The sequence below is a fragment of the Ostrea edulis genome, chromosome 5, assembly GCF_947568905.1.
Source record: "Ostrea edulis chromosome 5, xbOstEdul1.1, whole genome shotgun sequence".
Classification (NCBI taxonomy): Eukaryota; Metazoa; Mollusca; class Bivalvia; order Ostreida; family Ostreidae; genus Ostrea; species Ostrea edulis.
In genome coordinates, this window is record NC_079168.1 from 81168930 (window position 1) to 81187144 (window position 18215).

General features: G+C 33.5%; 1 protein-coding gene and 1 pseudogene across 1 annotated transcript in view; one reads left to right on the forward strand and one right to left on the reverse strand.

The window, feature by feature from the left end:
- Positions 1-414: 414 nt before the first annotated feature.
- LOC125649011 (tRNA pseudouridine synthase Pus10-like) overlaps positions 415-18215 on the reverse strand; it is a 28679-nt gene continuing 10878 nt past the window's right edge. Inside the window, exons 8-18 of the mRNA XM_048876157.2 lie at positions 17987-18035; positions 13693-13766; positions 13213-13298; positions 11197-11322; positions 10904-10960; positions 3533-3609; positions 3108-3160; positions 2750-2867; positions 2482-2624; positions 2186-2285; positions 415-543 (exon numbers count right to left, since the gene is read on the reverse strand). Of these exons, the coding sequence (XP_048732114.2) occupies positions 502-543; positions 2186-2285; positions 2482-2624; positions 2750-2867; positions 3108-3160; positions 3533-3609; positions 10904-10960; positions 11197-11322; positions 13213-13298; positions 13693-13766; positions 17987-18035 (925 nt within the window). The 3' untranslated portion in view covers positions 415-501. The remainder of the gene's footprint in view (positions 544-2185; positions 2286-2481; positions 2625-2749; positions 2868-3107; positions 3161-3532; positions 3610-10903; positions 10961-11196; positions 11323-13212; positions 13299-13692; positions 13767-17986; positions 18036-18215) is intronic.
- LOC125649010 (E3 ubiquitin-protein ligase TRIM71-like) lies at positions 4567-7679 on the forward strand (annotated as a pseudogene).

Below are 18215 nucleotides of genomic sequence, written 5' to 3' on the forward strand. Positions count from 1 at the left end.
GTATAAGATCGAAATCGCCCGCCATGTTGTTTACATAAGTTGACGGAGTCTGAAAACATGTGACGTTCGTTGTCATCGGTGGGCGTGGAAGAGTGAATTCTGGCTGTCTACAACAACAGATGCCGAAGTTATGACGTAATTCTGGCTATCTACAACAGCAGACAATGACGTTATGACGTAATTCTGGCTATCTACAACACCGACATTGACGTTATGATGTAATATTGGCTGTCTACAATATCAGACACCAACGTTACGAAGTCTTGCTATCAACTTTATCAAATGTTGACGTTAAGACCTAAGCCTGGCTGTTCACAACATCACGCTCGGATCTCTGGAAGTTCACCCCAGTGAGCTAAAATTAAAACTGTAGATGTGATGTAGCTCATCTGCATAACGAAAATAGAAAACATGTTATTTCTGAATTTTTATTTTATGTGTGAAAATTTAAAACAGTAATTTAAAACTAATCTGTAATGTACGAATGCCTCCACTGTGTTGTCAGCTGTCTCCCAGACTTGGTGGCCAGTCCAGCTCAACACTCTAAACAGAGAAAATACAGTACTAAGTAATCAGAAATTACAGACTCATCTAGCATCTGTACATTACATGAGACTGATTTATTTAGCTAACCTGTACATAAATAAGACTGATTTATTTAGCTAACCTGTACATAAATGAGACTGATTTATTTAGCTAACCTGTACATAAATAAGAACGATTTATTTAGCTAACCTGTACAATTAATGACTCATACAAACACCAATTCATTTAGGTATTATTTGAATACATAAATCAAAGAGACTGAATCATTTACAGAAAATACCTATCTATTTATCTCTGCGCGCTGGTTTTAAAGAAATGATTTATTTTGATGCTAACCTATAAATGATGAGGTATGCTAAACTGTAGAAACAAAATGCACAATTCTCTTTGAAGGGGTGAGGGGGCATCCCTGGAAATTTTTTTCCAGGGTCTGGGTCCAATCTATACCAAGGGATCTATTATTCAGTATTTCATATTAATAAAAGCAAAAATATGTATTTATGATACCCTCTGAATCCAACCTTGTGCAATAACATTGAAATAATTCTACTATGGTTATTGAAAATATCAAAGGAATGCCTCGGTCATTATTCTATGACATACCTTCACATATATTAACTGATTATGAGAAAATTGATACATATCTTGCTTGCATTTATCGACCTCGGAGGTTATCCTGCAACATACACGAAAACGCGATAATTATTTCTTAAATATAGACACTATTGACTCTAATCTTCAAATACACTATGCTTAGCCATGTTTCCCTAACCTGTTTATACACTAATACAGAACCTGTTTATACACTATTACAGAACCTGTTTATACACTAATACAGAACCTGTTTATACACTATTACAGAACCTGTTTATACACTAATACAGAACCTGTTTATACACTATTAAATACAGAACTTGTTTATACACTAATACGGAACCTGTTTATACACTAATACGGAACCTGTTTATACACTATTACGGAACCTGTTTATACACTATTACGGAACCTGTTTATACACTAATACGGAACCTGTTTATACACTATTACAAAACCTGTTTATACACTAATACGGAACCTGTTTATACACTATTACGGAACCTGTTTATACGCTAATACGGAACCTGTTTATACACTATTATGGAACCTGTTTATACACTAATACGGAACCTGTTTATACACTATTATGGAACCTGTTTATACACTAATACGGAACCTGTTTATACACTATTACAGAACCTGTTTATACACTAATACGGAACCTGTTTATACACTATTATGGAACCTGTTTATACACTAATACGGAACCTGTTTATACACTATTACGGAACCTGTTTATACACTATTACGGAACCTGTTTATACACTAATACGGAACCTGTTTATACACTATTACGGAACCTGTTTATACACTAATACGGAACCTGTTTATACACTAAAACGGAACCTGTTTATACACTAATACGGAACCTGTTTATACACTATTACAGAACCTGTTTATACACTATTACAAAACATGTTTATACACTAATACAGAAACATGTTTATACACTATTACTGAGACATGTTTATCTAACTTGTTTACATACAAATACAGAGACACCAGTTTATAGACAAATACATTGGTATTAAAAAATGCTGACCTGCACATCAAGTTCTAGAATGTCACATTCCACTTCCATCAGTGTTCCCAGGTTTGGAGTGGTTCTCCCAAAATCCCCATGAACAAACTCCTTTATATAGCTAGTTCACAGTTAAAGCAAATATAACTACTATCAATACCATGAACAAACTCTTTTATATAGCTACATGTAGTTCTTAGTTAAAGCAAATTTATTAATTATCAAACAGGCTGGAAATTCTTCATTTCAGTTACATGTAACCTATAACACCAGGGAGTCTATCTAAAACTTTGGAGAAGATTTAGGTGTAAGGATACGTGCCCGCTTGGGTGGAGAGACTCAGATTGAAATGTAGGTCGTCGACTTTCTCCGCTGCCATGCTGTACACGACTCTCTCCCTCGTCGCCAGAGGTCGACGGTGAAGGACACGGATTGGTGTCTTCTGATAAATGACCAGATCCTAAAACAAATTTATTGAATGAAAATTAAAAAGCCGAATAGCTTTAATTTTTACATTATCAACCATTTCATGAACTGGTCAATTTATTTTTAACCTGATGCATTATATTGTTTTAGTTTAACTACCTTCACATCATTGAGCTTGGTAAGTTGTTCTTGACTCAGCGGCTCTTTGGACCAGCACAGTGCAAAATAGGTCTTTGTTTTCTCTATTTCACCCTCCTTTAGTTTATTCACATCAATTCTATTTTTAGAAAAATATGAATTGTAGAATTTAATGCTGTGCAAAGAAATCAACTATTCATATCTTTCTTGTGCAAAGAAATCAACTATTCATATCTTTTTTATCAAAGATAAATCTGTTAGGGAGAGGGCTAAAATAGCTTGTGCTGCTGCCCAACCCCATTCACTTTGTGAATAAAATATTGTTTAAATCAAAGATTAATCTGTTTTCACTTCAACATAAGGGTAAGAAAGTTCTTACTTGTCTACAATTTGTAAGTCCCTGACTTTCACATCAGCTGACTTGTTAATTTCCTACAAAGTGAAAAATTCCATCATACTCCTAGACCGGTAATGCAGTCGCCCAACACATTATATAATGCTGTTAGCTGTATACCAATAACATTCCCTGAGATTCTAAATTGTCTGTACTTTAGTATCAAATACTGTATACTACATCATTAATCACAATCTCTAATTTTGGAAATTGATAAAAAAAAAAATCAAATAAACAAAAATGTCTAAATAACATATTGTATCCTTGTAAAAATAAAATGTGTCATCTAGCCAGAGGCAAGCACTTGATGGCAAACCTGGTTTACAATAAGAGACAAGTGATAAAATTTAGAATATGTATGATGAGGGAATATGTGACAAGTGATGAATGAATTCTTAATCAACCAGTACCTTTTGTATTTCTAAGAGATCCTGTGCTGTAAATTGAACTCTGTGTGGATCATCCATCTCTACAACAAATGGCCTACCTACAATGGACACAGAGAAAGGTTGATCACAGGATGCTAATAACTTACCTGTGACATATAAAGTGGAGACCCCTTAAACCAATACCTACTTAATATCATACACTGTAGTACAGCTTATTATCATTTTGTTCTCGTACATATACATTCTTAAAAAATAAGTAAACATAAATCTAACCCATTCTTATAATGGATGGAACTCCGTTTGGTTGAGTAAATGGCTATGAATTAAGCCATCTTTGTTTACAGCTCAAATGAAAGACCTAGTTGAAAGTGATTAGAGACACAAAGAACAAGGTATGGTTTTGGCCAAAATCTGCCCTGTCAAGAAAATTCACCAAAATACTAAATATGGTATTTGAGAATGTGCAATTTTAAAAAAATGGCCATTATTATTCTTTATTCTTAATAATAGAAACCGTAATATATTCAACAGAAAACCTTATTATAAAGTGATGATGTTACCAACTTATAATAAAGTGATGATGTTACCAACTTATAATAAAGTGATGATGTTACCAACTTATAATAAAGTGATGATGTTACCAACTTAAGTGATGATGTTACCACCTTATAATAAAGTGATGATGTTACCAACTTATAATAAAGTGATGATGTTACCAACTTATAATAAAGTGATGATGTTACCAACGTTGATGTTAATTTTGATGTACATTTATGAGGGATCTCCCAATCACCAGGAAAGTGAGGTGAACGTTTAATCATGGGACCCAGGACCTCCTTAATGATTCTCCTTCAAACCAAAAAAAAATCAACAGATTGTTTTAATTCCCCCCCCCCCCCCGATTATTTTCTACTAAAACTGCCTTTTTAAAACAAGATAAAGTAAATTTGAAAGTTTTCAATTTCAAAATCCTCCACTTTTCATCCTTTAAGTTATCAAATTTCTGAAGTGTGGTATTCCTATATTAGTTGGGAAGTATCAAACAAAATGATTACAAAGGGCACTTAGATTTATAAATCCCTAACATTGTACAAGAGGAAGAAATAGGACACACTAGTGTACTAGAGATAACTTACATCTGACAGGTAGATAACACAGGTAATGATATCAGTGATCAGATGAAACACAGACAGACTGCGTTGGAGTTTGGTTGGGGGGGACATAATCGCCATTACTGTTTAAAGTCAGTCAAGGTAGGTAATATGTTCATTTTTTCTCATTTCCTTTTAGCATAAAATAAATTGTTTACATAATGATTCTAACAAACTGAGTGTTAATTTCGTAATTTGATTTGACATCGGTAATTCTGCTTGAACAAAAATTCCTATGGAGAAATCACAATAAATAAATAAATCTACAATAACACACACACAGATTTCTCCACTTGATGCGTATTGCATGAATTATCATCCAAGGACTGTGTAGACATTTGAGATGTTTCATTCTAATGTTATGTGAAATTTTCTCCTTTACATCAATAGTAAAAATCAATTCATAAGTAAAAGTATTGTTTTCACTTTCTTTTACTTTAACAGTTATCACTTATTAACTTTTTTTAATTGGTTTTTGTAAACATAATAAAGTACATGAATATAACAAGTCATATATAATTATCATTATGTGCTGGAGAGAAATAGTGAGAAAGAGAGAAAAAGAGAGAGAGAGGCATGTTTTAAGTAAATAGTAAGTTCCATCTGTTCCACTGCATGAGCATAATTTTTTTTTCTTTCATCTTTCTTACATGCGATATATTTGTGTGTATCATAAAATAATCTCATTTGTGATATTGCAGCGGGCAAGTTTAAAGGTTATTTATTAACTAATTTTCTCTGTTCTTTAAAGCTACAAGCAAGTCTGATGATGGACCCCCGTACCAGCGCCCAGGACGTGATGCGATGTGACCTTTGCGAGACCTCCATGGTACAGATGCACTGCGATTCGTGCCTCATCAACCTGTGTAAGGCCTGCGTGGGAGAACACATCTCAACAGAAGAATGTGAGGATCACAAAGTCGTTAAATTCCAGTCCAGGAAATCCACCCCCCTCTACCCTGGATGTACCTCTCACAACAAAGAACGATGTGAAATGCACTGTGATCAGTGTCATATTCCAGTTTGTACCAAATGTATTGCATCTGGCAAACATCTAAGTCACAACATATTAACAATCTTGCAAGCATATATGGCAAAGAAAGAAAAAATTCTCAAAAATAAAACTGAGTTAAATGAAACAATTTTTCCAACCTACCAAGACATTTCATTTGACCTACAAAACAAAATGAGTCAGTTAGAAAAGAAATATGGAAATCTCTCAACAGCCATAACAAAACATGGAGAGGACTGGCACAGAGAAATTGACAAACTCGTCCAGAAACTGAAATCTGAAGTGGAGGAGATGAAAACCACACAGTTACACACTCTACAGAAACATCTGGATGAAGTTAACAAGAAAATGTCGGATATCAACGATGAAATAAATTCGATTGATGTCAATCTAGACTCCAATAACATGTCAGATGTATTCAGTGCTACATCCACTGTAGAGGAATATAAAAAACTTCCACAAAAAATTCTGCCTTCCTTACCTAAATTCACTCCTGGAAGAATTAAAGGAGAAGAACTATGTAAACTGTTTGGAACTTTATCATCAATATCTGTCCGATCGGAAGAACATGGTTACAGTATAAAGACAACACAGAAATCCCCAGAAGCTGCATCCTCTCCTGTCATCAAACAGCTGCTTGATGAACCACAGACTGTCACCACCATACACACTGGGTATGGATACCTTAACAATGTGGCCTGTCTGAATGATGAAGAAATCTGGACACGTGGAAATAGCAGCACCATGAAACTCTACAGCATCAATCAGGGATCACAACTCAAGTCAATCCCAACCAAATCACAGAACGCTCCATGGGACATAGCAGTGACAAACAGTGGGGATCTGGTTTATACTGATATACTATGATAGAACTGTGAACATTGTGAAGAATGAAGAGATACAGACGGTGATCAGACTACAGAACTGGAGACCTTGTGGTATCTGCAGTACCTCCTCTGATGATCTCCTGGTTACCATGATCAGTGATGATCTCAAACAATCCAAAGTCGTGTGTTACTCTGGCTCCACAGAGAAACAAAGCATTCAGTTTCATGATCAGGGTCGTCCTCTCTATTCATCTGATGGTTATTATAGATACATTACTGAAAACAGGAACCTGGATGTCTGTGTGGCTGACAATGGAGCTAAAGCAGTAGTGGTGGTCAATCAGGCCGGGAAACTGAGATTTAGGTACACTGGACATACTCCTGCTCCAAAGAATACACGATTCAGTCCACGAGGAATCACCACAGACAGTCAGAGTCACATCCTTACAGCTGATAATAACAATGATTGTGTCCACATCATAGACCAGGACGGACAGTTCCTCCGTTACATAGTCTGTGGACTGAGTGAAGCCCGGGGACTGTGTATAGATACAAACGACAATCTGTTTGTTGCTCAATGTAGAAACAATCAAGTGAAGAAAATCAAATATCTGCAGTAAAATTAAAACACTGAACTGATTTACCTCCATTAAATGATGATGATGTCAAGGATGAAATTGACCATGATGAAACTCACTGTGTGAATCAGGGATACTTATCTTACACAAATGAAAGTCTATCTTAAGCTGACCTTAAATATATGTACTCTCTATTCATATCATGAAACTGATCATGAAGTATCTATCACAAACTAAATATTGATACACTACAACGCATTGTGTCTAACATTAAATCAACGTTAACTTAACGTAAACTTAACGTTAAATTAATGTTAATCAAGCTTATGCATGAATTTAACTTTAGATTTTGAACGTTAACTTAATGTTATTGTTAAGTTCATGTTAATCTAACGTTAAAGTTAATGTAATGTTAAATCCATGTTTAATTTAATGTTAACCTGAACTTAACGTTAAGTTAACTTATTTAACGTTAAATTCATGTACAAGCTCGATAGGCGTTAATCTTACAATAAATTTTTATCATGAAATTAATGCACTATGTATTATAGTGGATGCAGAATCGTCAATATCCATTCTTGGTCATCCATATTTATTCTTCATTGAAAATTTTAACAATGCACATGAACATCTCCATCTCCTGATTCCAGACTTAGGTTACTGCTGCATTTGAAATATTTAAAGGACAATGTAGATTCACTCCTTGTTGAAAATGCAATTCACAGTATCTCCACCAATTATGGAAAACAAGAGGCCCACAGGCCTTATCAGTCACCTGAATATTAGTTAAAAGTATCACTTGTGCCAAGGGCTATGAAATCCTGTTCATTATATCCTATATATATCCTAGCTAAATTCTAATATTTAGCAACAGTATAAAACAAGATGTGTTCTTAAAACTTAGATGCCCTTGATTGTGACTATACTGATGAAAGGCTTTACATATTAAATATCATGGACCGGACTATTCCGGTGACTGACCAGAATTGGTGACCTTTTGTTTACGTGTGAGCGTTGTCGTTTCCGGGTGTTGATTGCGTCATCAATTTCGCCGTACTGTTTGCAAACATACACAGAACACGTCTTCAATTTTTCCCCGAAAATGAACCACTAGAAGGAGAGTATGCAAAAAATCAACATGAGCACCCCCAAAATAAGCCCATTTACTTATTACATTTTCAAGCAAACCTTCAAATTAATATAAAGTATACCAAAAGTCTAGAAATTTACACTATGTTATTTTATTAATTGATGTTTAGTTGCACATTCCTCCTGTATATACGTTTTTACAGTAACAAACTCTTGGCGAGCCTATATTAACAATGGTCACCAAAATAGGTGATGTCACCGTTTTAGGACCACAAAGTGACATGTTTTTTGTTACGAAAATATATTCAATTAATGTACCAATGAATTTGGAATTTTTGGATGAAAGTAAAGTAATTTAATTACGTTAAAGGTAGGTGTGTGTAATTTATTTATTTAATCCAAGTGATTAGAAACTGGTCAGTCGACGATACATTTAATATATGTAACATTAACATGATATGACTAAGTTGGACTTGTCCTAGAGTCAAAACCCTGGGGTCACAAAATTCATAACTTTGGTACATCCTTTACTGCTTTTCCTAAATATGCAGTTAGTTCTTACACCATAACAATAAACACAAAGAAGTCAATCAAATGATTGATTGATTGATTCTATCTTGCTTAACGTCTCTCTCAAGAATTTTTCACTCATATGGAGACGTCACCAAGATCGATGAAGGGCTTCAAATTTAGGCCTTTGCTCGGTGCTTACGGCCATTGAGCAGTGAGGGTTCTTTAGCATGCCACACCTACTGTGACGGGACATCCATTTTTATGGTCATCTCTGAGGACCCGTGACATTCACACCTGATGCTGAGCGTTTGGCGATGGAACTGTCACTATACCTGTTTTAACAACTTAGGTTTGTCATGGTTGGGATTCGAACTCCGGCCTTCTGCATGCAGGGCGAACACTCAAACCCCTGGACCACCACGGCGGTTGTCAATCAAATGATAAAGACAAAAACCAACATAATAATTTTTGCCCCACCCTGGAACCAAAATAGTTACCCCCTTGGATCACGAAATTTACAATTTTGGTAAAGGACTACCTACTCCTTTTAAATATCTATTTAGTTTCAATTTATTATCAATAGCATTAAAGAAAATATTCTTAAAACATTTTACACATATATATAATATATTACTAAGTTTTGGCCCATCCTGGGGTTAGATCCTCTACCCCAGGGATCATAAACTTTACAATTTTTACTTTTTCTTACTCGTGCATGATTGTAGAGAAGATTTATGACAATTTGTAAATTTTTGGCAGATTTTGCCCTGTCCCTAAAGGACGAGATCAGAAGTTCAATGTAATCTTATTCTGTGGTTTTTAACCGTCGCTTGTCTTTTTTCTTTTTCCACTGAAGTGTAATCAATATCCCCCCTCCCTCGAACTATTTCAATTTTGATTTTTATCCGACATCTATCTTTTGATCTCGCCCTTAAGGCCCCAGGGGTGCAAGAGTCCTGAAATTTACAATTGATGTCCCCCTTGTGCCAAAGATGCTTCATACTGAATTTGAAAAGAATTGGAATAGTAGTTAAATATGTTCAACTGTTAATGCACGATGACAACCAACTGCAATGGGTCACCTGAGTTTACTCAGGTGACCTAAAAACAAAACAAACACAATATCTTGGAAGATAAAAAAATCCACCACCAGCGTGATTCGAACACTGTCTTCATTATATCTCGAATGTATTGTCCACTCATCAAACGATGAAGACTATTCAAACCTACATATATTGAGAAAAAAACTCCTATTTGAGGCCCATCACCAATTCTATTATCAACATCACAAAATGCACTTCATCACTTACAATGCATAATTATAAATAAACCATTTCATGAAGGTAAACTAATAAAATTAAAAAGGACACAGCATTAACTAACAATATGACGACAGTTGTCTGGGCAGACGACGGTCTGGACAGACGACGTGCACATAATCATTAGGATATGTGCATGGTGTTTTCATTGAATACAAATAATTCCTCTATCTGATTCTAATTGTGCATAGCATTTTATTTTAAATGATAAATAATTATGTACAGCAGGCCCAGGGCTTCAAATAATAGATCAAGTGTGAGCGTAAAAATTATTGTGAATAGGTCTTCTGCAATCCTCGGCCATTGTTTGTTTCTTGGAAATAATCAATGTGCATTCATTGTTACAATTATTTTTCTTACCTGTAGCGTGTCTTTTTTGTTTGAAAGATCAAATTCGACATTAATAAATAATGCAAACGTTAAATAAAAATGCATCAAAGTGTAGTGGTTTTAAACATTATTTTTCAGAAATACGCGCACGTGCACTGAACATCTCATATGTTTTGGTGTTTAGGTGTAACATAACAAATCATACAAATAAAATCCTTCCAACTGCAGGATTAAGTTTTTGAAAATAACTGGGCCTATTTATGCCCAAACCGTACCTTGTTCTTCCAATGAAATACCAAAAAATAATATTAAGCCAAGAATATGTTGAGACATCCAAATTAATTTGTTGATCAATGATGGAAAAATCAAATATTTAATATATTGCCTTATTGCTGTCTGTATTTTACCTGTACCTATGTGGGCAATATCTGTAATAGTGTTTTGTATTTTACCTGTACCTATGAGGGCAGTAACTGTAGTTGTCTTTTACCTGTATCTTTGAGGGCAATATCTGTAACTGTCTGTATTTTACTTGTATTTGTAAGGACAATATCTGTTTTGTCTGTATCTTACCTTTTCCTAACATCCTAACATCCACATCTTCTCGACCAGATGAAGAAAAGCGTTGCTCTGAAAAAGAAGTCACTGTCAGTTTTATCATTGACACTTGTTGGTTTTAAAATGATTAAACACTGTACATAACTATTCTACTATTAAATGTTCATCTTATGTATTATATACCATGATAAGCTTTTTTTAGGACGGAAAAGAATTTGTTTCTTTTTTAAGGTGGTACTGTACATGGATATCCACCAGTAAAATGATTTTAGGAGTTAAATGGATATGGAAATTATATTGTATTTTACCGGTGAACCTGAACTTCTGCTTCAGCGGCCCACAGATTTCCTCCTCCACGGATGACTGACTTTTTCGGCCTCCGTCCAGCATCCATGGCGTCTGGCTCAGGGTTCGACTGTACTTGTTATATCGACCTACGGAGAAACCCCGAAAAATGACCAGAACTGATTATAATATTGACCTATGGAGGAACCCCGAAAAATGACCAGAATTGATTATAATATTGACCGATGGAGAAATCCCGAAAAATGACCTGAACTGATTATAATATTGACCTATGGAGAAACCCCGAAAAATGACCAGAACTGATTATAATATTGACCTAAGGAGAAACCCCGAAAAATGACCAGAACTGATTATAATATTGACCGATGGAGAACCCCCGAAAAATGACCAAAACTGATTATAATGTTGACCGATGGAGAACCCCAAAAAATGACCAGAACTGATTATAATATTGACCTATGGAGAAACCCCGAAAAATGACCAGAACTGATTATAATATTGACCTATGGAGAAACCCCGAAAAATGACCAGAACTGATTATAATATTGACCTAAGGAGAAACCCCGAAAAATGACCAGAACTGATTATAATATTGACCGATGGAGAACCCCCGAAAAATGACCAAAACTGATTATAATGTTGACCGATGGAGAACCCCAAAAAATGACCAGAACTGATTATAATATTGACCTATGGAGAAACCCCGAAAAATGACCAGAACTGATTATAATATTGACCTATGGAGAAACCCCGAAAAATGACCAGAACTGATTATAATATTGACCTAAGGAGAAACCCCGAAAAATGACCAGAACTGATTATAATATTGACCGATGGAGAACCCCCTAAAAATGACCAAAACTGATTATAATGTTGACCGATGGAGAACCCCAAAAAATGACCAGAACTGATTATAATATTGACCTATGGAGAACCCCGAAAAATGACCAGAACTGATTATAATATTGACCTAAGGAGAAACCCCGAAAAATGACCAGAACAGATTTAAATATAATATCGACCTACGAAAAACCCCTGAAAAATGACCAGAACTGATTATAATATTGACCGATGGAGAAACCCCGAAAAATGACCAGAACTGATTATAATATCGACCTAAGGAGAAACCCCGAAAAAATGACCAGAACTGATTATGATATCGACCAGGAGATTTCAAATTTCCCTTTACAGGTCAGTCTTCTGTTATTGATGTTTTAATTCCAACAACTCTTCTGTTAAAAGTACATACTTACTGATCAATTTACATTTATTTGTTTATTGGTTAATATTTCTATATTAAATGGTGTTATGTAATAACTTATCCAATGTAACCTATTTGAATTTACCCCAGATAAAAGGAATAGGTCAAAATTGAAGTTCATTCTTGATTAATTAAACTTGGAAATCTTTAACTGGTTTTATCTATATAATGTATGCATTGCGCACACCTTCTTTACGCTTAATAGGAAAGACAGCAATGGTGTTGTTAGGTTTTGACAACAATTTCACTTTTGGTACAATAAGGAACAAGGACCTACAAGGCTAAACTCATTGTGCTAGATCATGTCTAAAACACTAAAGGGTAGTTAGATGTGCACAGAACCAAGAATTTGTGGGAAAATTGCATGTGATATGCTAATAAGGTTGTCATGTGGACAGCAATTGGCTCGTTTCGGAAAGAAAGTGTGTCAAGAATATGGGTCGTATTTTGGAACTATTTTCACTTCTATCTTTATAATTGTAGTTTTTCTGCATATTTTACAATTTTTGTTTCATTTTATTTGTAGAATACTGTAGTATTGATATCTTTATAAAAATTTAACATAAAAAATTGAGGATAGGTATCTTTAATCTGCATGTAGATGAAATGTTGTTTGTGCTCTGAAACAAAGAGCTCAGATGTCCACAAACCAGAGAATAATTTAAAAACTGTTTAAAAACAGTAAAACTTTAACATTAATCTAACACCATGAATCCTTTTAATGGAGTGCATACAATTAAAAACACTGAACACTGACCCGCCACGTAGACAGCATCATGAACACACCGGATCTCGTCACATTTACAGATATTTTCCTCACTGCTCTTAGGAATGCTGTAGTTCCTGTTGAATATACAAAATGGTTGACTAGAATTACAGTACTTCCTGTTTGATATACAAAATAGTTTATCAAAATCACAGAGCGTCCTGTTCAATATACAAAATGATTGGCTAAAAAATCCCAGAATTTCTTATTCGATATACAGAATGGTTAACTAAAATAACAGAACGTCCTGTTCAATATACATAATGGTTGACAATTAATCATACATCTTTAGGTAAACTTTATTGTGAAGAGAAAGGACACAGCTTACCACTTACAAACAGAAAACATTGTTATAAACATAAAAAGTAGCATAATAAGTACCGAGACAGTGCATTTATTTCCCTTTCTTTCTAATATTTTAATTCTACATTATGGAAACAGTATGAATATAAATAAACCCTATCTGTGAACCTTTGGAAATATCCATCCGTCATGTCTGACAATACTTTGGTAACATTGGTTCTTGTGTACGTATCACCGTAATTCTACAAAAATTCAAATCAGCAAGTACAATGACAGCATTTTATTAAATCAAACACACAATATAATCAAACACTCTGATTGAGTTATCATGATGTAATAAACACTCTGAATGAGTCATCATGATGTAATAAACACTCTGATTGAGTCATCATGATGTAATAAACACTATGATTGATAAGTCATGATGTAATAAACACTATGATTGATAAGTCATGATGCAATAAACAGTATGATTGATAAGTCATGATGAAATAAACACTATGATTGATAAGTCATGATGAAATAAACACTATGATTGATAAGTCATGATGTAATAAACACTCTGATTGATAAGTCATGATGAAATAAACACTATGATTGATAAGTCATGATGTAATAAACACTCTGATTGATAAGTCATGATGAAATAAACACTATGATTGATAAGTCATGATGCAATAAACACTATGATTGATAAGTCATGATGCAATAAACACTATGATTGAGTCATCATGATACAATAAACACTATGTTTGTTTGATATTCGTAGGATTGGTTAACTATATATCGTTAACCGATTGGTGACTGTATTATCTGCCATAATACTATCCATCTCATTGCGATCCAGCCTCACCCTCCAACACCTCCCAAATGCACCAACATAGTGAAGTTGAAGTGTGTTGTAGTAACATTCCATATGCTCCGTATGGGACGTATGGGTTGTCCCATGGTTTAAAAATAAATAAATATAAATAAATAAGGACCATCGTGTACCAACACGTCTGATGACTGCGGTACTGTCTTTTGATGGCCGGACACATACATGTGATTATAATTAGGTCATAAATCATAATGAAATAAAGAAGTAACTTATATTTATAAAAACTAAATAAAAAGTAAAAATTAATGAAATAAATTATATTTTTTATTTATATAATAATTTTCATAATAATTTTATTTAATTTGTTCAATAAATTAAAAGAAAAAAAAATTATTTACAATAAGTAAATTAAAATTAAATAATTAAAATATTTTTTATTTATAATAAATTATATTTTTATTTATATATATAATAATTTTAATAATGATTTTTATTTAATTTATTCCTTAAGTATATTATAATTAAAAAAAATATAATAAGTAAATATAAAATTAAATATTTAAAATATTTGTTATTTATCTGGATTCTAATAGAAGGTAATAATTAGTAATCGCATGAGTCTCCATCCTTCATCCAATTCAAGATACACCGAAATAAATATACCATAACTATTACATAATTATTAATATTAGTAACAGGTGATAGTAATATGGATGTACTGTAGGTATGTATATACATGTGAAATAACTAAAATATATACAGAAAAGAATTAGGGTAGGGTCGCCAAAGAAAATTTTGATAATAGAGTGCCACTAGTTATTACTTTGTTAATCATAAATCATAAAATTATGCCAGACAACAATTTTGAGATCGTCATCAGGCAAGAATTTTGAGGTCGTCGTCAGGTGCTACACCTCAGACCCTGTACCATGTTTCTGTAACTGGATCCAGCTCGTAGCACGACATGGCTCCATAATTCTTATTCGATAGTATGTATTATGTGTATAAAACTGAAGATGTATAATGTAATAAGTGGTGAGTTAGTACTTATGATAAAATTGTATGACAGATAAGAAGTGGTATACTTAATTACATAACATATAGATTTAATTAAATAATGAAAATACAGAATAGATGCAAAATCACAAATCGCATACATCCAACAAGCTTACATATATTAAATATAATAGTATGCAGCAGGCATGCATACATACAAACTGCGACATTGCATCTAAATGACAATACTTTGGTAACATTGGTTCTTGTGTACGTATCACCGTAATTCTACAAAAATTCAAATCAGCAAGTACAATGACAGCATTTTATTAAATCAAACACACAATATAATCAAACACTCTGATTGAGTTATCATGATGTAATAAACACTCTGAATGAGTCATCATGATGTAATAAACACTCTGATTGAGTCATCATGATGTAATAAACACTCTGATTGATAAGTCATGATGTAATAAACAGTATGATTGATAAGTCATGATGAAATAAACACTATGATTGATAAGTCATGATGAAATAAACACTATGATTGATAAGTCATGATGTAATAAACACTCTGATTGATAAGTCATGATGAAATAAACACTATGATTGATAAGTCATGATGTAATAAACACTCTGATTGATAAGTCATGATGAAATAAACACTATGATTGATAAGTCATGATGCAATAAACACTATGATTGATAAGTCATGATGCAATAAACACTATGATTGAGTCATCATGATACAATAAACAGTATGATTGATAAGTCATGATGCAATAAACACTATGATTGAGTCATCATGATACAATAAACAGTATGATTGATAAGTCATGATGAAATAAACACTATGATTGATAAGTCATGATGCAATAAACACTATGATTGAGTCATCATGATGTAATAAACACTCTGATTGAGTCATCATGATGTAATATAGCTGCAGAACTGTAGCTCTCTGAAAAAATATTTTGACATAACAGAGAGCTACAGAGCCACCCTTAATAAAAACCTTCGATTTACGGCGCACAAAAAGCTGTGCACGGTTGAGGCCTTATATCGTTGTATTCTTGAGTTGCTGTCTCATAAATTTAATATCAAAAAATTTTTAACATATTTTCCTACTATACTTGTGTCTAAACATACCTTCAAATATTCATTAAAGCCCCATACGACCTGAAAACTGCCAGCTTCAAATGATTTCGTTTGTTGACGTAGCCATATTAGGTAGCCGGTCAATTCGTACCCTGTTGCTGTTGGTATCTATTCATAAAATTCGTTATATGTTATGTATTCGCTCTTCATTTATTATCAATACGAATAATTTATAGAAATTAAAAAAATAAAGTTTTTCTAAAGGTAAATTAAGCTCTTGATTCATGAAAATGCTACTAAAGTCCTTAACACTCATGTGACAGGGATGGAGACCGGACCAGACTAATGAAAGCCGCATTGCTGTGAGTCTAGCTATTTGAATAATTATTATTTAAAGGCACTGGGATGATATATTATTTAAAATATTTGTGGGGATATTAGTTCACATCTAGACGTTATTGTGCAAGTATGGAAATTAACCAGGATTCAAATTGATCGGCTACCTAACATGGCTATGTCAACAAACAAAGTCATTTGAAGCTGGCAGTTTTCAGGTCGTATGGGGCTTTAATGAATATTTGAAGGTATGTTTAGACACAAGTATAGTAGGAAAATATGTTAAGAATTTTTTGATATTAAATTTATGAGACAGCAACTCAAGAATACAACGATATAAGGCCTCAACCGTGCGCAGCTTTTTGTGCGCCGTAAATTGAAGGTTTTTATAAGGGGTGGCTCTGTAGCTCTCTGTTATGTCAAAATATTTTTTCAGAGAGCTACAGTTCTGCAGCTAGATGTAATAAACACTATGATTGAGTCATCATGATGTAATAAACACTATGATTGATAAGTCATGCTGTAATAAACACTATGATTGATAAGTCATGATACAATAAACAGTATGATTGATAAGTCATGATACAATAAACAGTATGATTGATAAGTCATGATACAATAAACACTATGATTGAGTCATCATGATACAATAAACAGTATGATTGATAAGTCATGATGCAATAAACACTATGATTGATAAGTCATGATGCAATAAACACTATGATTGAGTCATCATGATACAATAAACAGTATGATTGATAAGTCATGATACAATAAACAGTATGATTGATAAGTCATGATGCAATAAACACTATGATTGATAAGTCATGATGCAATAAACACTATGATTGAGTCATCATGATACAATAAACAGTATGATTGATAAGTCATGATGCAATAAACACTATGATTGATAAGTCATGATGCAATAAACACTATGATTGATACAACATGTGATGGTTCTTTGTAATGTCTGCTAAAATCAGCACTTTAAACATGTAATTAGGATGAAAATTCATTATCAAAGAACAACTCCCAACTTATTTACATTAATGTTGACTTACCTGGTACAAAGAATCATGTGACCATGTTATGTAATTATGAAACGTGACCATATCATGTGATTATGAAATGTGATCATGTCATGTGACTAATAAACATGTGACCATATCATGGGAATATGAGATTTGTGAACCTGTCTGACCTCACCTTTTGTTGTTTCTTCCGTTTTCTGAATACTTCTGGACTGTGATAAGACCTACAATATAGATCAGTAATTCAGTCAACATTGATGTAAAGAATCTTCATACTCAAAGTTCTGCTTGTCAATTTCACTGAATGCTGTAATAATATACAATGTCTGTCTGATCTGACTGAATGCTGTAATAATATACAATGTCTGTCTGATCTGACTGAATCCTGTAATAATATACAATGT